At 40.4% G+C, this 24,529-nt stretch overlaps 1 protein-coding gene across 2 annotated transcripts; it reads left to right on the top strand.

The window, feature by feature from the left end:
- The first annotated feature begins 459 nt into the window (after nt 1-459).
- tlcd3a.S (TLC domain containing 3A S homeolog) lies at nt 460-24,076 on the top strand. Of its 2 annotated transcripts, none has more exons than XM_018249666.2 (5): nt 460-594; nt 12,067-12,150; nt 13,888-14,104; nt 20,977-21,072; nt 23,105-24,076. In XM_018249666.2, the coding sequence occupies exons 2-5, from the start codon at nt 12,089-12,091 to the stop codon at nt 23,375-23,377; spliced, it is 648 nt and encodes a 215-aa protein (XP_018105155.1). In that variant the 5' UTR covers nt 460-594; nt 12,067-12,088; the 3' UTR covers nt 23,378-24,076. The 2 variants fall into 2 exon arrangements, with proteins under 2 accessions (XP_018105155.1, XP_018105154.1); XM_018249665.2 differs by lacking the exon at nt 460-594 and adding an exon at nt 5,497-5,887.
- Nucleotides 24,077-24,529: the final 453 nt, after the last annotated feature.

Below are 24,529 nucleotides of genomic sequence, written 5' to 3'. Positions count from 1 at the left end.
AAGCTGCAATATAATGCATTCACTTACCTTATTCCTTATTATTACCTTATTAAAATCGTCCGTGTAGTCCTACCCTTATACCTATTAAAGGCACGCTTTCCTCTTGCCCTCATTCTCTGCTTGGCCAGATGTCGAAATTATCCCTTTATTATTAATAAATCTCTGATCTAGGCTCTCTTCATGATTTCACAAATGTCTAAAATAAAGTATTAAAAAGTAACAAATTGCTAGCTAGCTCCCGCCTGGAGTCAAACCAGTGGCCTGGTGTTTCTATGCTGTCTGCATAACCTCTGCCCTATTTGAGCAGACAGCTGAGGTCCTGGTTTACTCCTTTAGCTATCCTTGTATTTGCAAGAAGGCATGGCTTGTTTCACCTGTTACCAATTTGGCCACAGGTGATCAGTGTAAGCCATTAGGCTGCCTAAAAAACCCCTTACACTGCACTGACTCATTGCCCAATGTAGGTCTATTTCCTGGGTGTAATTCTTGTGATTTTCTGTTCCTGACCTTTGCTTGTTGTTGACCATGCTGTATCACTACCTGAACCAACCCTTGCCTATTTGACCACTCTTCTGGATCCTGACATTGTACCGTGTAAGTGATTGGTTTTGACCCCGGCCTGTTTATCCTGATTACTCTCCTGATTCTGTACTGCACTGTCTGACTGGTACTGTCCTGGCCTGTTATTCCTGAATATGCTTCTGGTTTTGACTCTGTACTGCACTGGTTGGTACTGTTGCAGCCACGACTTCACTTTCTTTTCCCCGTTTCTCCTGTATACTTTACGGTTCCCTTGCCTGCCCAGAACATTCTCCATGGCGGCATCTGAGTAGCGGAGGGTGCTATAGGCAGAAGCGTAAGCAGACACCGGGAACTTGGGGTTTGTTTTGGGATACCATACATTACAATAGCACCTGTCAGTTTCCAATCTGACATGGGGTAGCTAGCATCAAGCTGATTGTTGCACTGGATCCCGCCTGAGGTGTAGTCCTAGTAATAGCCTCTATACAACAAGAAAAGTGCCCAGACAAAATATATTTAATTCAGTTTAAAGAATTAAAAAGTTTGTCATGGTAAAAACATAACTGATAGATGCTCTGTTTGATAACTGATTTTTTGGGTCATGGGTTTATGATGGGTTTTTCTTTTCATTTTGAAGTTTTGACTGTTCCCCTGTGGAATTTGTGGAATGCAGCTGTTTTATCACAGTGAGGAATGTAACAAAAATAGTTCATGATCTAACAAGCTGTACAGTAAGTGGCCAAAGTGAATAGTTGCAGCCTTAAAAAGAAAATAATATTCAATGTTAATGGGAGAAATGACCGATAAAACAATCATTTTCTTAGCTACGGATGTCAGTGAGAGCCATTTGAAAGCTTTAAAGAAAAAGAAGGCAAATAATACATCCAGACCAAATGAAATCCTATAGCATACTAAAATGTAACGAATAGGTAAATAACCATTTAATGGTAGTTTTTTGTTTTGTGCATAATCTTAAAAGTTAATTTATAGGTATGCATCAAATGCGCTATTTTGGATTGGATTTGTCCGAATCCTTCGCGAAAGATTTGGCCGAATACTGAACTGAAAACAGCAGGGGAAAACATTTTTTACTTCCTTGTTTTGTGACAAGAAGGCACCTAATTTCCCTCCTCCCCCCAATTTGTATATACAAATTTGGATTCGGTACGGCCGGGCAGAAGGATTCGGCCGAATCCTGCTGAAAAGGGCCGAATCCTGGCCGAATACCGAACCGAATCCTGGATTAGGAGCATCCCTACTTATAGGTGAATAACCCCCTAAATGGTAGTTTTTGCTTTGTGTATAATCTGTATAGTAAAAGGAACTGTTGACATCAGAAAAGGAGAATCCAACATAACAAATCACAACAGTTGTACGGCCTGTACCATTACCGTTACAGGATTCGAGGCTCCTACTCCTATAATTTATGTATTTCAGGACTATCAGGACTTTTGGAGGTAGAGTGCAAGGGTCTGAATAACTTCAGTATTTAGATATTATTATAATAACAGCTGGTCTGATAACAATATCCAAGTGTAAACTGTTGTGAATGTATCTGCTCTCACTCTGCCGCACTAGCCCCGCAGTGTGCTCTGCCTCAATGCCAGCTCATTACTTATCAGCTCATTCCTGTTTTTGTCAGCTGAATAAATTTCAGTGTCTGCACATAGCTTGACCAATAAGTGTTTTTTGGTGTTTAAGCTGATGGCCTCCATTTTGAACCATGGTGAAAGGGTGCTTGGATTTTAGAGTATGCATTAGAGCTTTATACTTTACAGGGTCTATCCTGTGGTAACTTGCCACAGGGAACAGTGTTCTGCAGGTTACAGTGGACAACAGAAAACTGCTCCTGGTAATGTCTAGAGCCCAGATTCTTGTGGAATTTCAGTTCTGCTGTGCCCTTTCTGCACTAGAAATACAGACCCTCTTTGCCCCCAAAGCAACACAAAAAAGGTAAGTGAGGGGGGCATATTGTAGGTAGGGTTGCCACCTGGCCGGTATTTTACTGGCCAGACCGGTAAAAATGATGCTTGACCTGAATGTTATTTATAGGGAAAAAATATAATAATATATAGGAAGGCCGGTATTTTTTTCCAAAAAAGGTGGCAACCCTAATTATAGGCCTCCTCAGAGTTGCCCGAATTGTCCCTTACCATGTGACATCTTGAAGCTGCATCAAGAGTGCTAGTACAGCAGCAAGAACTAGCTTCCGATTCCGCACCTCGGATTTTGTAGAACCGCCCTTTCGCCATTCTACAGTGTACATCCGGAAGCAGAGATTTAGTATGTTTTTTGGATAAAGCATTGAATATAATAAAATTTATGCACAATAGAGCTGTTATTGAAGCAGTTTAGAGTGGATTTGTCACATAAAATTTTTTAGTGTTACTGTTCCTTTAAGGCTGTCATTCCTACAATGAAATTTAGGGCAGCTTTATCAAAATTTGAGATTAGAACTCACCACAGAAAAACTCCATGTTCTATTCATTCCTATGGGATATTTAGAATCATATTTCTCATTGGAGCTCACCATTTGATAAATATGCTTCTAAAAATCCCATAGGAATGAATAAAAAGTCAGTGAGTTTTTCTGTAGTGAGTTCTAAAGTCACACTTTCATAAATCTGCCCCTTAATGTTTAGACATTTATGCTCCTATTGTAGTATGTGTGCTACTTCCTGCCCGTGAGTGGCATAACAAGCCAAGGTTTGGCCGGGATGCAGTATGTGTACCTGGGCCCCCCTCCAGAGCTGTGGGCCAGCACTCTCCCGGCGTGCGCAGTGAAGACTTTCCCATGCCCCGTTGCCCTGATAAGTTATATCGCTGCTTTGGTGGACCACAAGGGGGTGCAGGCCCAGGCGTTTTTGCACCCCCAGTAGTTACACCACTGGTGCCCATGGGAAGAATAATGCACAAGTGCAACTATTTATACAAGGGAACCCTAGAGTTGCAAACTTTTAAAAAAAAAAAGGTCTTGATGCAAAGGGATGGGCCTTTTACGTGAAGGGGGAGGGTTGAGACATCACAGACTGGCCTGGGCTGATTCTTTATAAAGAGAAGTGGTAAGATACAGTAAGATCTGGCCAAGGGTGCATCTGAAGGAAGGGTATTGTAAATTTATTGGAAGCTATATTGCTGGTAAATATGTATCCCCTACCCTGGCAGGCAGGGCTGCCATCAGAAATCACAGGGTCTCGTACAACAACATGTTCTGGCTCCCCAGTCCCTGCCTGTAGGGTCGGACTGGGCCAGTGGGACACCGGCCCAGTCGTGTGACTGCATCCCTAACACGTCATATGTGCACATGAGAGAAGGGCCCTGAATCTGGAAGTCCAATGTTGCCGAATGCCCCAAAGCTCCACCCCAGATTCAGCCCACCCCACAGTAAAAAGGCCACACAGACATCAATGCTAATTCCACCCCAATACAAAAATGTAAATGTCATGTGCACCTGATTAATGAAAACATGCTTAGGCAGCTGCATCAAACTCAGGCACAATTAAACCTAGCACAGTGCCCACAATAACTCAAGAACTGCTAAGAAGAAACTGTGATTTGTGTTGAAAATTGCACTCTGCACACTCCAAGTACATCGCCAAATGGTCCTTCTACGCTACAGGGTTTTGCTTTTAGAAATTGTTGACCATAGCCAAGCACTTTCTCTCTCGCTCTCTCTAAAGCTGGCCATAGACGCAAAGAACAGATTGTACAAATCAAGGATTCGTACGATTTTCGGACCGTGTGTGGAGAGTCCCGTCATTTTTCGTCCGGCAGAGATCGGTCGTTTGGTCGATCGGACAGGTTAAAAGATTTCTGTCGGCTGCGGGTAATATCTCTGCATGTATTGCCGATAGTATGATTTTCAGAGGGAGACTGTCACTAGCTTTGGTCGGACATAACTTTCGTACAATTACTACAGGCAGGCAGGGCCGGAACTAGGGGTAGGCAGAGTAGGCACGTGCCTGTGGCGCAAATCTGGGGGGGCGCCAGGCACGTACCTGCTCTGTCGCCCCATTGTTCGACCCTGTCTATCCCCGACTGCCGTGGATATTTTTTCTTAATTGCGCTTTTGCGCATGCGCGCACGTAGTTTTGCGCAATTTCAGTTTTGCGCATGCACACTATAGCGCCGTAACGCGCATGCGCACCACAGCACTTACTCAGCCGGCGCCGTGGCCAGCCAGGTTGCCTAGGGCGCCTGGCTGGGTTGGCCCGGCTCTGCTGTCAGGGGCAGATCATCTGCTTTTTTCTTTTGTACTTTATTTGATCTGAATAGTTAGTGGCAGGTCGGGAGATGGGGAAGTCCGATCGTATGATGATTCGTACGATCGGATCTTTGAGTCTATGTCTAGCTTTAGTCTTTCAACCAGGGCTGGAACTAGGGGTAGGCATTAGAGGCAAGTGCCTTAGGGCCCAAAGCTTGGAGGCGCCAGGCACAAGGTACCTCATAAGTAGGGTTGCCACCTGGCTGGTGTTTTACCGCCCTGGCCGGTAAAAATTAAAATTATGGTTGATCCCAATGTTATTAATAGTCAAAAAAAGATAAATATATAGGAAGGCGTTTTTTTCCAGAAAAGGTGGCAACCCTACTCATAAGCAGCCTACCCCAAGTTCACCACTGAAAAATGTTAAGTAGGTGTAGCTCTTGTCAAAGCGTATTGACACACTCATTTGCGCACCCGCGTCCTCGCTTGCGCGATTTTGCGCACGCGCGTCCTCCTTGGCGCACGGTTGCGCACGCGCGTCCTCGTTTGCGCACGGGGCGCGAAGTGTCCGGCTGGGTTGCCTGGGGCGCCCAGCAGGCATTGCCCGGCGCTGCTTTCAACCAATAGGCGTAGCTTGTGTAACTGAACTCTGTGCCTATTGGCTGATAAATCACAGCTGCTTATAGTCCTAGAAGTAAGTGAATGGATGGGCGGGTGAGATGAATAGGAGAGGAGGGAGGGCGTACGCAAAGTAGCTCGGCCGTAGCGGGAATTACCTAAAAGCAAAAGAGGAGGGGGTCGCAGCTGGTGAGGTGCAGAGCTAAGGGCAACCCCGCGTCTAGCTTTTCCATGAGGTGTGGTGGTACCCCGGTTTGTGAGCATCTCCATCCTGAAAGGTGGTGACGCGAGTAAGGCGGAGCCAGCAATTGAAGGGATCTGTGGGTTTGGAAGACTTCTCCATTGACGTCGCCGTGGGCGGGGCTAGGAGCTGACAGGCGGCTGCTTGGTTCTTTCAGTAGTTTGTGTGGTAGTGGGCGCGATGTGGCACGTCTTGGTCGCAGGCTCCTTCTTCTTTCCGGGACTCTATCTACTGTGCAGCCAGTGTGCCCGGCGGACCTTGCCCAAATGGACAGAAGCCGACTGCTCGCTGCTTAGTACCAGGTAACAGTGCGCTCCTGATCACATGAGCTGTCCTGCTGTGTAACATCTGGAGGCTGTAATGGACTGGATGGACTATCTGCAGCCTGTGATGGAGGGCCCAGCATTAAGGAATAGGTTTCTACAGGCAGAATGTGAGGGCTTGTCTCTAGTGCCGGCACAGAGCTTACAATTCACTCATTTCACTTGCACCCGTGTCTGTGCTTCTACTAATGTGTCTTGGCTAATGTGTAATACAGGCAAATGTATTCTATTTCCCTTCCAATCTTCATCCTGTATGTGTTCTCTATGTAATGCATTGGAATAGCTTTGTATTTGAGCACAGATACTAAACCAGTGGCTCTTTAGCAGACCCTGTAACTGCTGGGGGCCCGGGGGCTATATTCTTTATAAAAAATGATTTCTTCTCAACGTTTAAGGGGCCCTAAAATGATATGGCTTGTGGGGCCCAGCAACTTGTAGCTACCTCCCTGCCAGCAGGACTACAACTTCACCAGCTGCAATGTCTCTTATCAGTTGTGCTAAATGGATCTGAAATCAGTGCTCCACAAATCTGTTCTTTACCCACTAAGATTGCTATCTAATTCAGTGAGACTAGCAGAAATAGGGAAAGCCACGTGAGTTACACAAAGACTGTTATGTGAGACTGTTATGTGTATCTACATGAAGAAAGAAACGCATAAATATCCTCTGTTCTTGAAAAATTGTGTATTTTGCATGACCATCTACAGCAGAGATCCCCAACCTTTTTTACCCATGAGCGATAATGCAAATGTATAAAGAGTTCGGAGCAACACAAGTATGGTTAAAAAAGTTCTGGGGGGTGCCATAAAAGGGCTGTGATTCACTATTTGGCAGTCACTATGTGGACTAGCAGCCTACAGGAGGCTCTTCTTGGCCGCTGACCTAGTTTTTATGCAGAGAAAACTTGCCTCCAAGCCTGGAATTCAATTATAAGCACCTGCTTTGAGGCCATTGGGAGCAACATCCAAGGGATTGGAGAGCAACACGTTGCTCAAGAGTCACTGGTTAGGGATCACTGATCTACATTAAAGGTCCAGAGATCGATTAATGTAGTGTTCCATCATGTGAAAAGGAAGTCATCCTCAACCCAAGGCACATAAACTGAGAATATGTATTACGTGCTTACTAATACATGTACATTCATTTACATTGCCCTGACTCTGCTTTGGAGAAAACTATGCTGACATGGACATGTTACATATTTTATTAGTTCTCTCGCTGAACTGGTCTGGGTTGCAGTGATTAGCAGAGGTGCATATTTACAGTAGGATGTTAATATCTTTTGTCTAGTGTACAATTCAGTTAGACTTTCTCTATGAAACTTAAAGGCAATGTATTCAAGCATGCCTGTACCTAAAATGAGGTCTGCTGCATGGCACCCCAATAGCAGTTCCAACTAAAAAGATGCATATTTGCAGCAGCAATGAAACACCTCATACCTTATTGATAAAACCACTTATGGATGTCTGCTATACCACAGACAAAGTATGTATATATTTATTTATAACACCATTCTCCTTTATTCTATGTTAAAAGCTTATATATTTTTAAAAATGAAAATTTCTGAGCTAAAAAATGTAACAAAAAAATTTTTAACAATAAATTAAATGTGAGTTTGCGGATGCCACATATGTACTTGTTTGGAAACTATACGATGTATACCTAGTTTACATGTTCCTTCCTGTTAGCTCCACATCATATACAGTAGCTAATTATAACACGTACTGCATTGAGGGAATTGTAATAATGCGCAGAATTCTAAGAATTGCCTCTACGTGTTTATTTATGGCATGATTCCCCATGGTACCATTTTGCTCCATAAGTTTTCTGTTTATTTTAAGGCTATCAGGCACCCAAATGTGTGTGCACAGTTGTTTTATTTTTTTTCTCTTTAACCAGGCAGTATAGGGACTTATTAGATCTCTCTCTGTGGTGTAAAACTGGGTTTAGAATGACGACTTCCAGTATTTAATAAAGTGTTTGTCAGGTCTGTCCTTATTATGCCTTCTGTAGGATTTATATTACTATATTGGGTACAACCGGGCAAGTCTTATAAAACCTGAACAATCAGAACAGCACAAAGAGAAGAAGAGCTGATGTATTATATACTATCAGATATGGTGCATAGGCAGATACGATTTTTAAACAGGCCCCGAGCAACCTATATCAGTCTGAATGTGCTGTACACATATTGAAAATGATACAAAAAAACGTTTGGTCAGATTAAAGGGGTTGTTCACTTTAAAATGAACTTTTAGTATGATGTAGAGAGGAGACATTGTGCAATGGGGTTTCATTTTTTATAAGTTGTGGTTTTAAAGTTATTTAGCTTTTTATTTAGCAGCTCTGCAATTTTCAGTTACAGCAATCTGGTTGCTAGGGTCCAAATTGCCCTAACAACAATGCATTGATTTGAATAAGAGACTGAAATATGCATAGGAGAAGGTCTGATCAGAAGGACGAGCAATAAACAGAATTAATAACAATACATTTGTAGCCTTAAAGAGCATTTGTTTTTTTTAGATGGGGCCAGTGACCCCGATTTGAAAGTTGGAAAGAGACATTCTATAGCATCCTAAAAGATTACTTAAACTTAAAGGTAAACCACAGGTGAACACAGTAGTGATGTGCGGGGCGGCCCGATACCCACAGGTCAGGCGGGTTTGGGCTGACCTTGCACCTCGTCTTCACTGGTGGTGGACGGGTCCAGGTTGAGCTCTTCTCCTGCTCCCACCCCCCCCCCCCGCCACATTGCACTTCCGGCTTCTTCTTTTTTTATAGGTGCTGCTCATGTTCGCCCCTTTTGTGACATCATCGGCAGCGCGGGACCATATAAGGTAGACGGTAGGCGGGTGAGTGGAGGGCGGATGCGGGTTGGGAAAAAACTCACCCGCACATTACTAGAACACAGGGCTCTAACAAATTTAGTGCATTTGCGAGTAGGAGAAGTTATATAGTGAAAGCAAGCTTTTGATATCTATAATTGCACTTGTATAGTTTAAATAGCGCTGTTCATAAATGTTTTGATCCTGACATTTTCCTGTGAAATCAGCTCCTACCAATTCGACCCCATACAGACCCATTGCAGTAATTTCCCTAACCAAACTTTCTTCACTAACCGTTTTTTTGGTCAATGACTTTTGCGAAATTACAATAGTAAGTCAAATAAAACTAGAGTGTCTGGTAACTACTACTTCAATCACATGGAGACTCTTTCGTTATACCCAGATAACAGTTCACAATTGAGCATATTCATTTAGAGGTCAAACTCAAGTTAAAAGCAAACATTTGATAATCCATAATATTTAAATAGATTAATGCGAGGTGTTGGTGTGCAGAATTTACACGTGATCACATTTCTTTTGTTTAATTCAAAGATACTGGCCACATTTCTAAAAGTACAGCATGGCATGAGACTATTTAGTCTGAATGTAGAGTTACAGTATCTCCCAGATTGCTGGACGTTTGACCTGAGATACCTAGGACTCGCTTTTTGACAAAAAAGGTGCCAGTCCAGACTAGATTTGCTGCAGCGAGCAGCTGGAACCCTGTACTAATGACGGCTTGAAGTTGCCTATAATTTCGAGGATCATTGTGGTACTTTTTGTTTCCTTTTATTGTGTGCCGTTTTGGAACTTAACGGAATCCGTGGTTTCTTTTAGAGCTCTATCGTGTCATGATTTTTATGATTTCGTTTTTATTTCTGAATTACAGTTTACACTGCAAATAATTCACTCTACAATATAAAATTTAATTCCTGAACCAGTAAGTGTATTTTTTTTAGTTGTAATATTGGTGTGTAGGCAGCCAGCTCAGGTCATTTTGCCTGGTCATGTGCTTTCAGAAAGAGCCAGTACTTAAAGGAGAAGGAAACCCTTTTGCAAAAAACTCCATACCCCTCACCCCAGGTAGACCTCCTCCCCCCATGCTAACTACCCCCCCCCGGGAAATGCCCCATACTCCATACTTACCCCTCGACGCAGATTCTTCCAGTGGAGTTGCACACATCCATCTTCTGGCTCCTCGGTAAGCTGACTGGGAGATCGGTATTTCTGCCGTGCGCAGTGGGAGCAGTTTGCCTGTTTGCAACAACTGCACATGCGTGGAATTACGCGGAAATTGCTGATCTCCCAGTCAGTTTACAGAGGAGGCGAAAGATGGATGTGTTGACCTCCGCTGGAAGAATCTGCGCCAAGGGGTAAGTATGGAGTATGGGGCATTTCCCCCGGGGGAGGGGGGGTAGTTAGCCTGGGGGGAGGAGGGTGGGGGGTTTCCTGCTCTTTTGAGGATAGAACTGCTTTCAGGCAGGCTAATGCTTCTACTCAATGTAACAAAATGTGTCGCAGTGGGACCTGGATTTTACTATTGAGTGCTGTTCTTAGATCTACCAGGTAGATGTTATCTTGTATTAAGGAGCTGCTATCTGGTTACATTCCCATTGTTCTGTTGTTAGGCTGCAGGGGGGGACAGATGATATCACTCCAACTTGCAGTAAAGAGTGATTGAAGTTTATCAGGGGGCAGCTGGAAAATTGACAATATGTCTAGCCCCATGTCAGATTTAAAAAAAAAAAATCTTTTTTCAGTGCAAAAGTCTGCTGGATCAGCACTATTAACTGATGCGTTTCGAAAAAAGTTTTTTTTCCCCATGTCAGTATACCTTTTAGAATCTCTCTTTACCTAACTGTAACCTAACTCTTTACCTAACTCTAAATTAGGTCTGCTTTGCATTTAAGCTAAAGCACATGTTCACCAGGATTTAAATTGCCTTGTTATCACTTTTTCAACCTGCAAACTAGTGGATCATATTGTCAAAGTGCAGTTATCTGCTTCATTACCTGGGGGAGCAAGGCCATTGCAGGGGATGCAAAAACTGGCATTATCTGTGTCACTTAAAAATTTACTTTTTTTCTGATTGCACAATGCCTCCCAAAAGGCACACATGTTGATGTTTATGGACTAGATATGATTATTGAATCTGTATTCCGCATTCATCAAGCTTTGTTGACTTTACAACTGGTCTTGTGTTTTTGAATTATTTAGCCATTTGTTCAGCAGTTTCCAGTTTGAAATTTCAGGTGTTATCTGTATACAAAGGTACAATATACCCTAGCAATCATTGCAGTGAGTATAACATATGTATAAGAGAGGTCGTGAATAGGAAAAAGCAAAAAGGTAACAATGAAAGAGATAAAATGTTAGCCTCACAGAGCAATCAGTTTGTAGCAACCGGGGTCAGTCATCCTGTAACGAGACAAAAATATGTGGTGAGAAATTCAAAGTAAATGAAGACAAAGCGAAAACAACATTGTATAACATACTAAAAGTTAGAGTAAAGGTAAACCTCCCCTTTGACAATAATCAGAATGTATTGCTTCAGTATGAGTGGTCAGATTGTCCACTTGGTTAAACAACCCAAAAGCTGTCCAGCTGCAGGATAACAAAATATGACAGAGGGTGGGAATAACTGACCAGTGATAAAAATAGGTTAAGCAACAGCATTTTTCTCTAAAATCTGAGAAGAATAAAATGAAAAGGGAACTCCACAAAAAAATAACATAAGCTTTATGAAAAGTTAACATAATTTCAAGCAACTTTGCAATGTACATCAATTAAAAAATAAGCAGACTTTTCATGATTTTTAATGGTTTCTGACAGTTCCCTAAGCCTAGCCCCCTCCTCTTCTGCGGATTTTTCGGACTACTTTGCTGAGCTCTCTGACTACTGTTACTTTGTATCAACAGCCAGCTGTCCTCAGCCTGCCTCCTCCAAACCCCACAATTCCATGCACACATGATTTCAATAAGGAAAGGAACATCACAGTGCAATGCATTGTGGGTTATGTAGTTCCTGCATGCTGTCTGTAAGCTGTGGAGAAGTTGTTACCATTTGTAACATCAGTGTTTGGTCCCTCCTTCCCTGCCAGGATTTTAAATGATGCAGAAAGAGACAAACTGTTAAACAGCTGGATTGCAGCATAGAAAATGGCATTTATTAATACATTTTAAAGAAACGGGTGACTGTGATGTGTATATTAGGGGTTTCTGTGTTACGTGGACCTCTTTATCAAATTTTGGTTTGGAAGCCGGAGTTCCCCTTTAAGTAATTTTACAATTTTATACACGCATATATACATATAGATTTTCTTTCTTTTTTCAGGATTGTATCCTCCGTGCAAGGAATGCTTGCTGCTTCCTCTGGTATTATTGTTATTACTTCCTGTAAAGATGTGAAGTTTGACAGGTGAGACATTATTAATACAATACTATTTTATGACTTCTTTGTTCTTTATTCTCTTAAAAGGTAGGCACACAGGCTGAGAGAAGCAGATCTGCCCAGTTCCCCTGCTCCACTGATTTGAATCCAATCAGTGTGTGTGCAGACTGACAACAGCCGAGCCAACAGCCTTTGTGCCCATAGCCTAACTGCCACTGTTCTGCTCACCAAAAGAATTGTGTATATTCTACAAGCTGTTATTCACCCTGAGTTGGGCGACTAATCTCCCCTAAATGCCTTCCCGCCGGCTAGAATGTAAATCGCCAACAGGATGGCACTCGGAACGCTTCTTTTCCAAGTTCACATGAAGTTGCCTCACGACAAAACTTCGGGCGACTTCGGAAAGCTGAAGCGATCTGAGTGATTTACATTCTAGCCGGCGCAAGGCATTTAGGGGAGATTAGTCGCCCGAAGAAGAGGCGACTTGTCGCTGGGCGACTAATCTCCCCCAGTAGCCTCGTCTGCCATCACCTAAAATCTCCAATTTTTTAGAGCTTTTTAGAAATATAGGGAAACTACAAATTTTTCATGATTGTTGGAAAAAAATCACAATTTGTTCATAAATGGGCCCCCTAGTGTGATGGATATCAGTGATGTAGCCACAGGTTGTTTCCAGGTCAGCCACTATCATCCAATAATATTTACAATCACAATAATACAATATTCATTTTTTTTAGCATGGTAATAATGTCAAGTGCAAAAAAAAAAAAATCTAATTTTCAAGACATTAACATATTTTTAATAGTATTTTTAAAAGTAATATGAATGCAGTTCTTTGACCTGCAATGGAATTGGCTTCTTAAATCTGCCTGTGTATGGTCATAAAAGGGTGGGTTGGACCTGTTGCGCCTCTAAAAATAGAGGTTAGTGGAAGTTGAGCACAGTAAGGTTGCGGTGGAAGAAAGAGCATGGCCCAAACTTGTTTGTGTGGGTGTCCGAACATCACTCGATTTCCGTGAGATGGGCTTATTACTGTTGCACGCTTGTATCAGAGTAGGGGTAATAAAAGTTGCAGTATGCTGCATACTGAAAAATCCTGCACATTAAAGTAATATTGGGTGCAGATTTATCGAACTAGAGAATCCTTAAGAACGACTTATGTTGTCAACCAAAATATGTTTCTCTGCAGTCTAACACTATTCTTCTATATGGGGTGTGAGCTCTCAACAAAGGTTTCTAATACCCCTCTGAATAATGAATTGTATATCTTCTCTGCAAACAGCAAGAGACGAACCCCCATCTGTAATAAAAGGCACTAAGTTTGCCCAGGAGCAGTAACCCATAGCAGCCAATAACATGTTTGCTTTTAAACAGGTGACTAGTAAATTCTACCTGCTGATTAGTTGCTATGGGTTACTGCTCCTGGGCCAAATTAGTGCCATTTATTACATACCCCCTAAGGATATGAGCAATGCATTCCAATGCTGAAATCTGATTGTTATATTTTTTTTAATGAAGTGCTCACCGAAAGCATAATAAATGCATTTAGTCATTTGTATAGATGCATGATATGCTGACCGCTTGTCTCAGGTGGACAGTTTCCATTTTAACAGTAAAGTCCATAAAAATGAAAATGTTTTTTTCTAAGTTGTTGGAAAACAATTGCTGCTGCTATAAAGAATAAATAATGCATACTTTCTAAGAATAAATGTTTGAAAGCAGTTTAGGAAGACAAAATGATTAACACTGCAAACTTTTCCGCAGACATTGGCTGGCTACAGCTTACAACTGGTTTATCATTCCATACATGGTGTATGACGTCTATGCCATGTATCTTCGGCACTGGTACAGATGTTACGATAAGCAGGTCTTAAATGGAAAAGATCAATTTGCTACAGCAATGAACAGCTTGCTGCGGAAGGATTTTCTCATGCTGGTTCACCATGTTGTGATTCTAACAATTCTTGTGCCCATTGGACTGGTAAGACTAATAGAGCTGTTTATTACCGTTTCATGTTTGAGGAGTTCAAGTTCTCACTAATTTAGATTATGGGACACATATTTTGTTCTCAAAAATGACTTACTTTTTCTTAATGGCTGGCTGTTTTACCCGGTAACAAGCTGATCTCTTTTCTGCATGAGCTTTGACAATAACACTCCAGCCTTATTAATGTATGCATGTTCCTTTCAGCAAAATTCATCTTAGGGCAGAGACACGCGCTCAGATTCGGGGAGATTAGTAGTCCACCGACTAATCTCCTCTTCTTCGGGGCGAATAATCTCCCCAAACAGCCTTCCCGCTGGCTAGAATGTAAATCGCTGGTGGGATGGCACTCGGAGTGCTTCGTTTTTCGAAGTTGCACGAAGTTTCCTTGTGCGGCAACTTCGGAAAACGAACCGATCCGAGTGGCATCCCGCCAGAGATTTACATTCTTGCCCGGCAGGGGAGGCAGTTCGGTGAGATTACTCGCCCATGAAGAAGAGGGCTGAATCTGAGCGTGTGTCTCTGCCCTTATAGGAGGCAGCCACCTGCCCATTCACCCTTTTGGAACAATGGAGCTCTTTGAGTGAAGCCTCACGTTGAAGCATACAATCTAACAACTCTCGGGCAGATTTATTAAGGGCTGAAACTAGAAAATTAGAATCGGAATTTTCAAGTTTCAAAATTCAGACATTCGAATTTTAATCCCCCTATTCGAAATGTAAATTTGAATGTGCAATTTATGACACCTCAACCATGAAAACAGTCCTAATTCGAATATTCACCACCTAAAACCTGCTGAGGTTAATTTACAAGTCAATGGCTGAGGTTCGTTGAGCCATTTGGAGATGTTAATAGCCTTCCTGACATTCAAGGGTTATGCTAGTTTTATACGCTGAGACTCTAGCTCTCTGGAGACACACACGTCTTTACATGTAAGCAGTTGTTAAATAAAGACAAATTTTGTGTCCTATTGCAGCCAATAGACTATGAAACCAAACATCATTTTAGAACTGGAGCAAAGTTTGTAACTAGACTGTTATACCTTAATCGTTTTATTTTTACTTTTGTTTTAACTATTGGAAATATTACATTGACTGTGTGAATATTTTTCTTTTGGTTTTTCATTGTTAAAGGGATACTGTCATGGGAAAACATGTTTTTTTCAAAACACATCAGTTAATAGTGCTGCTCCAGCAGAATTCTGCACTGAAATTCATTTCTCAAAAGAGCAAACAGGTTTTGTTATATTCAATTTTGACTTCTGACATGGGGCTAGACATATTGTCAGTTTCCCAGCTGCCTCCAGTCATGTGACTTGTGCTCTGACTGGACACATGACTGGAGGCAGCTGGGAAATTTCAAAATTGAAAATAACAAAATCTGTTTGCTCTTTTGAAAAATGGATTTCAGTGCAGAATTCTGCTGGACCAGCACTATTAACTGATGCGTTTTTCAAAAAAACATGTTTTCCCATGACAGTATCCCTTTAAGTACAATGGAAGTGCTACTTTTCAATGCACATTCCCTGATCCCCTGTCTCATAAGTAATTCAGTATAAATGCAAGTGCATGTGTTTACAAAAACAGGGGTTTTTAGTTACAAAGTTATGATCATAAAGTTGATAAGCCACCATACCACGTCAAGGTAAACTCCATACAGTGGCCCCTCACTTGTTTACATTTGGTCATAGTATAAAAAGTCTTTTACTTCTCTGCATAGTAGCATTACTTGTAGTCAGTGTCTCTTGAACCTTGGTTTCAGTCTGAGGGCTAGAACCCCCCCCCCCCCCCCACTAGCTTGCAGCTTTTAAAGGGAGAGATTGCCCAAACCAACGACCATTTTTAAAAGCATAGGACCACCATTAGTTTAAAGCGGTGGGTATGGGGTGCTATTAAAATACTACATGAAGCTAAATACAATATACAAAAAGGGGGGGGGGGTTGTGGGAGCACTCAAAAGGCTAAGATAAAGTATATATTAGTACAATAGTTATATTTATTTGCCCTAACAAGAAACCCGAAGGGTGTGTATAGTTGGCCAGGAAGTGTGGAATGGAGTCACGGGGAGGTCAAGCACGACCAAAGACACACATTCATGCTTTGTTGAATCAGGCAGTAAATGGATAAAGGGGTGTCATTTACCCCCACACATCTTCTGGTATTTTTTCACAACGTATCTCAAGAGAAAAGTTGTAAAAAGATTTAATAGGTCACTCATTTAATCAATCTACATCACACTTGAGGGATTACAGTCCATCACAATCAGTTTGGCCTCTTATCTCTCATCATCTCATCCAGCCCCTGACTGCAAGACTTCTCTCAAACGTCTTCCTCTCTCTTGAATTCAGTGCCATCTCCTATTAGATCCAACATTTCCATCCAAACCTCACTAAAAACTACTTATTTAAAGAAGACTATGTGGTTCATCCTGATTTATCAAAAGACAACATACCACATAAGAATCTTTCGGAGGAACATTTATCAAGGGTCGAATTTTGAATTCATGTGAGTTTTTTTAAAACTCCCATAAACTCGACCAGTCGAAATTTATTATTAAAATCGAATTTTCAGAGCTCTTGACGAATTGAATCAACCTGAAAAATCGGATCAAATTCAATTCGAATTAGAAAAACTCGAATCGAATTAAAAAAACTTGAATGACAGGAAGGGTGCAAATAACTCCAAATTGAACCTTGGACCCCTCTTATTGACTTATACAGCAATTCGGCAGGTTTAAGTTGGCGAATAGTCGACTTCCAGTTCTTAAAGGGCCAGGGTTGAGAGTTCTGACCAAAAAAAATTATTTGGATTTTCACTTCCACCCTTATTAAATCTGCCCCTAACTGTTTTCTTCTCCTCCAAGCAGGGCACACTAATCCTTTATTTTAATTATATAACCTTTGTTTTTTAATGTATTATTAAGGGCATTGGGAGGTCTGGGGCTTGTTGAGCAAATGGTGCCTTCCTCTCCCCTCTCTTCTGCTGACTGCACGTTTGCAAGGGCATATAACTTACTAAGTGAACTGAACCCTCATTTCTGTATATTTGCGAGGAGTGGAGCAGCTGTATTTCTTACCTTTGGAACAAAGTAGTGCCTTCTATTCTGTCTAGGCAGAGCCACAAATGAACTGTATGTCTAATAGAAATTCTGATGCAAAATGATTTTGATACTGATGGGACTGAAAGTGAAATGTACTTTAGTGTTCTGCTTATCTTAAACAATATACCCCCATATGTAATAAAATACACTAAGATTGCCCAGGGGCAGTAACCCATAGCAACCAATAAGATATCTGCCTTTAAACAGGTGATCATTAAATACTGCCGGCTGATTGGTTGCTATGGGTTACTGCTCCTGGGCAAATTTAGTGTTTTTATTACATAACCCCAATAGTGTACACTTGCTTAAAGGGGTTGTTCACCTTCAATGTACAAATCTTATGAAACCACTAACAATGCTCTCAATGTGTTAGAAAAACCATTTTCCATAACAAAAAGTAAAAATGCCATTGTAAAAGCTAATTTCTATACCTATTAACTCAGTCCTTCTCCTGTCTCTCTGACCAGTTTTCTGAAGTGATGGGAGTGGCCTATTTTGAACCTGACACACCAAGAACTTCCTATATGATGACATCATCATGCCCAGGCTTTGCCCTTACTTGTTTCCTATTGGATGTTGATACTGCCCTCCTCCTAGTAATTTATTAGGTGCTTGTGAACTGTAACCGGTCACATAATTTGAATGGTCATTGGTTGATTACTCAATTGTAATGGCAGAGGTTAACAGACACAGCAGATAAACAAACCTGCCTTGCAACAAACAATCACACAGCCATGCAGACAAATACTGCAGAAAATGAAGGAGCAACAATAGTGTTTAGCCGCACACCACTTACTTGCTTGCTGGGTGCATCCGTATCCCTGGCAGCCTCCAAGCCAAATATTGCACAGATATATGAAGTGGGAAGGAGCACACCAAAATGTCCAGGCAATGCCTTAATTCATATGCAGATTTATTGAGTGCACAAGCTTTCGAGGTCAAAACCCCAGTATTGCACCTGAGGAAGGGGTTTTGACCTCGAAAGCTTGTGCACTCAATAAATCTGCATATGAATTAAGGCATTGCCTGGACATTTTGGTGTGCTCCTTCCCACTTCATATATCTGTGAAAATGAAGGAGCAACATTGTTTGGCAACCTTTGGCATTAAGCATAATGTCAGTTATTTACAAAATTGCAACAAAACCAGCACTGACTTACTTAGAAAGGTATGTAACTTACTCATCGAGCAGGGACAGTAGGGCTGCCACCTCACCCTTTTAAAACCAAACACATGAAATCCACAGGCTGCATGGCTAATTAGCAATTCTTTTAGATGCTGCAGACTGAACTGATTTCTGTGCAGCCATGTATCATGCATCTAAATGAATTGCTAATTAGCCATGCAGGCTGTGGATTTCATGTGTTTGGTTTTAAAAGGGTGAGGGGGGGGGGCGGTAATTTACCTAGGAAAACGATACCTTTTTTAAGTGTTCCACTTCTGGAACAAGATTTAGAGCTCTAAATACCAAAAAATGAAAAAGTTATATTTTTCATGATATAGGGATCTATACCAGAAAAATATTTTACCTTTTTTATGAGGTAAATACACAAAATAATACATGGACCCCCCCCCCCAAAAAAAAAAATATATCTCTGGAAAGTACAAGTGTCATCTCCCATAGTAGCCATTATAATCCAATAATTCAAATTTTTAAAAATGATTTCTTTTTCCTGTGTAATAATAAAACAGTAGCTTGTACTTGATCCCAACTAAGATATAATTAATCCTTATTGGAAGCAAAACCAGCCTATTGGGTTTATTTAGTGTTTACACCATTTTCTAGTACTAAGATCCAAATTACAGAAAGATCTGCTATCCAGAAGACCCCAGGTCGCAAGCATTCTGTATAACAGATGCCATACCTGTACCTTGTACTTGATCCCAACTAAGATATAATTAATCCTTATTGGAAGCAAAACCAGCCTATTGGGTTTATTTAATGTTTACATGATTTTCTAGTAGACTTAAGGTATGAAGATCCAAATTATGGAAAGATCCATTATCCAGAAAACTCCTGGTCCCGAGCACCTTGATCTCCCCATCTGCACAGTTGAAGTCTCTGCAGTACACAGCCCACACTCCCCCTCCCTCTCACAAACTTGTAACAGTTTCTCTTCAGTACCTGAATGCTGCTCAAATTCCCCAGCACAGCCCAACACAGGAAGCAGTGGCAGATTGACAGCAGACACAGCCAATAGGAGTTAAGTTAGCTGCCAGTACAATGTGTGATGTCATATAAGGAAGAGGAAGTGAACACTGTAGTGTTTTTGGGGGTCAGTGACCCCCTCCCAGCACAGGGTCTGTGTGGAACTGAAGGATTAGTACAGGGACACTTCTGAGGTGAATATCTCATGAACTGTACTTTTTCTGTTAACTATTTCTATGGAAAAGTTTGTTCTATTCATGTGAACTTTAAGGGAGAGAGGGCATTAGGGGAATATCACTGCAATTATTTTGCAATTTGTTACAAAGGTGAACAACCCCTTTAAGGGAGAGAGGGCATTAGGGGAATATCACTGCAATTATTATCGTATTGTTATATTATTATAACCGTACAATGCTACTTTCTGAAGTAGCACTTTAGAAAAATATATATATAAACATACATACATAGCAAACAGTGCTTTTAGTGGTGCAATCTGCGGGAACTCAGGATATTTAGGGTATTTAGTGTTAACATGGACAAACATTCCCCCAGGCCAGTAACCCAAAGCAAGCAATTAGAAGCATGTCTCCACTATTCTCATTGCACAAGAACAGTTCAAACAAAACATTGATTGGTTTTTATGGGTTCCAGACACATTATGTTACTGTATGAACCCCTTTTTGTGTGTGTCTGTCTTTGCAGTCTGATAATGTTTTATAAAATTCAAAAACCAGTCTGCTCTAAATATAAATATGCATAAACAATGTGAATTTGGAGCTGGATTTGTGGCCAATATTCTTGCCAAGTTCTTTTGTTTGATTTCAGGCTGTGTAGTTCCGTTGTACACAAGTAAAAGCAGAATGACATTAGCAGAATGACATTTCTTGTTGATTTTAGATTGTATTATAGTTTGGTTAATAGAATTACACACCTACAATATTTCATGAGAGACACACACACGTGTGTAAAAGTAGAGGCAAAAACAATATACAGTCATATGAAAAAGTTTGGGAACCCCTCTCAGCTTGCATAATAATTTTCTCCACTTTCAACAAAAAAGATAACAGTGGTATGTCTTTTATTTCCCAGGAACTCCCAGGAGTACTAGGGTGTTTTCTGAACAAAGATCTTAGTGAAGCAGTATTCAGTTGTATGAAATTAAATCAAATATGGAAAACTGGCAGTGCAAAAATTTGGGTACCCTTGTAATTTTGCTAATTTGAATGCTTGTAACTGCTCAATACTGATTACTGGCAACACCAAATTGGTTGGATTAGTTTGTTAAGCCCTGAGGCAGGTGTGTCCAATCATGAGAAAAGGTATTTAGGGTAAACCTGGCGATTCGTATTCATATTCCGAAGTCGCCTGAAGTTGCCTCACGCTACACAGAGTGATTAAATAAGGCTTCCCACTTCTATACCTGCAGTCCCCCCTCTGGACCCCAGAAGGCTCAGAGGGTGAGGACTAATGATGATACATGGTCATATATTCCAATTTCTTTTCAAATATATGTTAAAAAATGTGGTGTCTTCTATTCAAACATAGAGTATTAAAAAACTATAGATATCTATATAGTTAGATATCAGCCACACTCTTGACAACTATGCCTCTTGTTTTACTAGTTCCTGAGAAGGGATATTGGAGATTTCTTTGTTGGCTGTCTCTATGTAGCAGAGATGAGCACTCCATTTGTGTCCCTTGGTAAAGTTCTTATCCAGGTAAGTCTTGGCCTTCAGCTGCTTCTTAATTTTTTTTAGTTCAGGTTCCCCAGTTGATATCCTACATTTGGTTTGGGTTCCTCTGATAATGACGGATATGTGTAAACACTGCTTTATCAGCTACACTTCCTAGATTATCTAGGACCCTAGGAATATCTAGTTGAGCTTCCAATAATATCTATGAGAGCTAATTGGCATTCCAACCGAATTTACCTAACCTGGTCTTCAAACAGGCCCCCAGCCATCGTACAAAAATAAAATACTACATCCAGTAGTCTCTTAAAGGGATACTGTCATGGGAAAACATGTTTTTTTTTCCAAAACGGATCAGTTAATAGTGCTGCTCCAGCAAAATACTGAACTGAAATACTTTCTTCAGAAGAGCAACCGGATTTTTTATATTTAATTTTGAAATCTGACATGGGGCTAGACATGTTGTCAGTTTCCCAGGTGCCCCCAGTGTGTCTTGTGACTTATGCTCTGATAACCTTCAGTCACTCTTTATTTCTGTACTGCAAGTTGAAGTGATGTCAACAGAACAATGGGAAGGTAACCGGATAACAGCTCCCTGGTAGATATAAAAACAGCACTCAATAGTAAAAATCCAAGTTGCTGAAAGCAGTTCCAAAAGTGCTGGCTCTTTCTGAAAGCACATGACCAGGCAAAATGACCTGAGATGGCTGCCTACACACCAATATTACAACTAAAAAAGTATACTTGTTGGTTCAGGAATAAAATTTTATATGGTAGAGTGAATTATTGGGTAATTTGGAAATTAAAACTACACCATAAAAAATTATGACAGAATCCCTTTTAATGGGTAGTTAACGTTTAAGTCACCTTTGAGTATGTTATAGAATATTGGATTCTTTGCAACTTTTCAGTTTGTCTTCATTTTTTAAATAGTTTTTTTAGATACTTGCCTTCATTTTCCACTCTTTCTAGATCTTAAATAAGGGCCCAGTGGTCCTGGCAGCCGAAAAATCTTTGAGGCTACAATTGTATTGTTTTTGTTACTTTTATTGTATTTACATTTTCTATCTTTATTGTTTATTTCCTGCCTTTCTCTCCTACACATTTCTCTCATTCAGTCTCTCATTCAAACTATTGCCTGGTTGCTAGGGTAAATTTGACTAGGATTCCAAACTGGAGAGCTGCTGTAGCAAAAAATTAAGACTGATTGCAAAGTGTCTCAGAATATCTCTATCTACATCATACTAAACATTCAATTAAAGGTGAACTCCCTATGAAGGCAGTCCTGTTTGAATGAACAGCTGTTATGGAACTAATAGCTAAAAATGAAAATGATGGGCACAAAGGGGCTGTATACTTGATTTTGGCCTAGTTGCATTTTTTGTCCTGGGTTGTATCATTGATTGAAGGGGAACTATCGCGAAAATGAAAATTTAATATATGCTGCTGAAATAAGAAACTTTCTAAATACAATCAGTTAAATATTATGCATCATTTCTGAAATAATCAAGTTTACGTTTTATGTATTATGTATTATCCCTCTCTCAGCATCTGTTTCTCCTCATTCTGTCTTCATGCAGCAGTTGGGTGTCAGATATTCATTGACAGTTAGATCCAATATATCTTATGGGGGAGGGCTTCCTTCCTTTCTAGCAGATGAATTAGAACTCACTCAAATAAACGATTCCAGTACAAACAAGATTTTGCACAAATTCTGCATGTAGAGAGACATGTGATTTTAATAGAGTGAACTCTAATACATCTTAATAAAATAAGATAAATTGGTTCTAACTGTCAATAAATATCTGACACAGCTGCTGAATGAAGAGAGAATGATGAGAAACAGATGCCGAGAGAAGAATAGTGAAGATAAACTTGATTATTTCAGAAACAGTACAGAATAATTAATTGATTGTGTTTAGAACGTTTCTTATTCACTATAATGAAGTTTAGGTTACATTTTAATTTTCGCGATAGTTTCCCTTTTGTATGTATGTATGTATGTAATAGCTGTACATTGTGATATCCTAATACTGACCTATTTCTTCTGTTTTGGCAGATGAACCTGCAGAACTCACTCCTGCACAAAGTAAATGGTGCCCTTGTGCTAATTACTTTTTTCCTGTGCCGCATCTGCCTCTTTCCATTTATGTATTACGCCTACAGCAAGCAGTATGGGATCCCCTTATACAAAGTGCCTTTCAGTATACCTCTACACTGCAACGTTGTCAATGCATCCATTATGGCCCCACAGATATACTGGTTCTGGCTTATTTGCAAAAAAGCGTTAAGACTTTATCAGGGCCCAGCTAGATCTGGAAAAGACAGATAATAGTTACAAAAACTCCTGTATGAATAATCTGTGACTTATTACCATGAACCAGACATGCCACTCACTGGAGATTTTAACCCCATAGGCACCGAGCTTTCCATTTGTCACCAGGTCAGTATCCAACAATGGAGTGTAAGCTTGTGCTACCTAATACACTGTCTGATGTTCCTAAGGGCAGAACTGCAGAGGTTGTAGAAGTTAAAATTAATATTAATGAAAAGCAAAACCTTTCCATATGAACACATCATTGACCATCATCTTGCTTTTGTTAAAAAAAAGACTTTTTTAATAATGCTTGTACATCAGGGCTTTTTGAGTAGATGTTTTTATCTCTATTTACCAGCTGATTTTTTTTTTACACCGTAAGCCAGCAAAAATATTTTACTTCAAAACAAGAGGATGGCAAAATGTAACAAACATTTGTAGCATATATTATTATGCTGCGCTTTAGCTCCTTTTTAGAAGTGCTGCAGTTAATACTTTGGTATTTAACTTTAAAAGTTCTTGGGAACAGGATGTGATATACTCTGAGAAGCCCGTACTGGAATTGAACTGTTTATTTCGATTTTCCCATGATTTTAATTAAAGGGGTACTATTGCGAAAATGAACATTTAATTTATTATAAGCTTCCTTATACTGAAGTAAGAAACAATTAAAAATTCTGCATTGTTTCTGAAATAATCGAGTTTATATTCTCTATTGCTCTCTCAGCATCTGCTTCTCTTCATAATGCAGCAGTTGGGTGTCAGATGAATGATATACAATATATCTTATAGAGGGGCTTCCTTTCCTAGCAGATGAATTAGAGCTCACTCAAATAACTGATTCCAGCACAAACAAAACGTAACAAAAGACTGCCTTTTGTACAAATTCTGCATGTAGATTTTAATAGAGTGAGCTTTAATACATCTTCTAGGCAAAAGAAGCCCCCCTATAAGATATATTGGATCATTCATCTGACACTCAGCTCCTGAATGAAGAGAAACAGATGCTGAGAGAGGAATAGTGAAGATAAACTTAATTATTTCAGAAACGGCACAGAATGTTTAATTGATTGTATTTAAAAAGTTTCTTTTTTCAGTATATGCTGAAGCTAATACGATATTTTTGTGATAGTTACCCTTTAAATGTTGATATTCTGATGCTTTACA

Source organism: Xenopus laevis, chromosome 2S (assembly GCF_017654675.1).
Source record: "Xenopus laevis strain J_2021 chromosome 2S, Xenopus_laevis_v10.1, whole genome shotgun sequence".
In the NCBI taxonomy this organism is placed as follows: domain Eukaryota; kingdom Metazoa; phylum Chordata; class Amphibia; order Anura; family Pipidae; genus Xenopus; species Xenopus laevis.
Note: the sequence above shows the minus strand (reverse complement) of the source record. Positions and strands in the feature narration are given on the sequence as shown.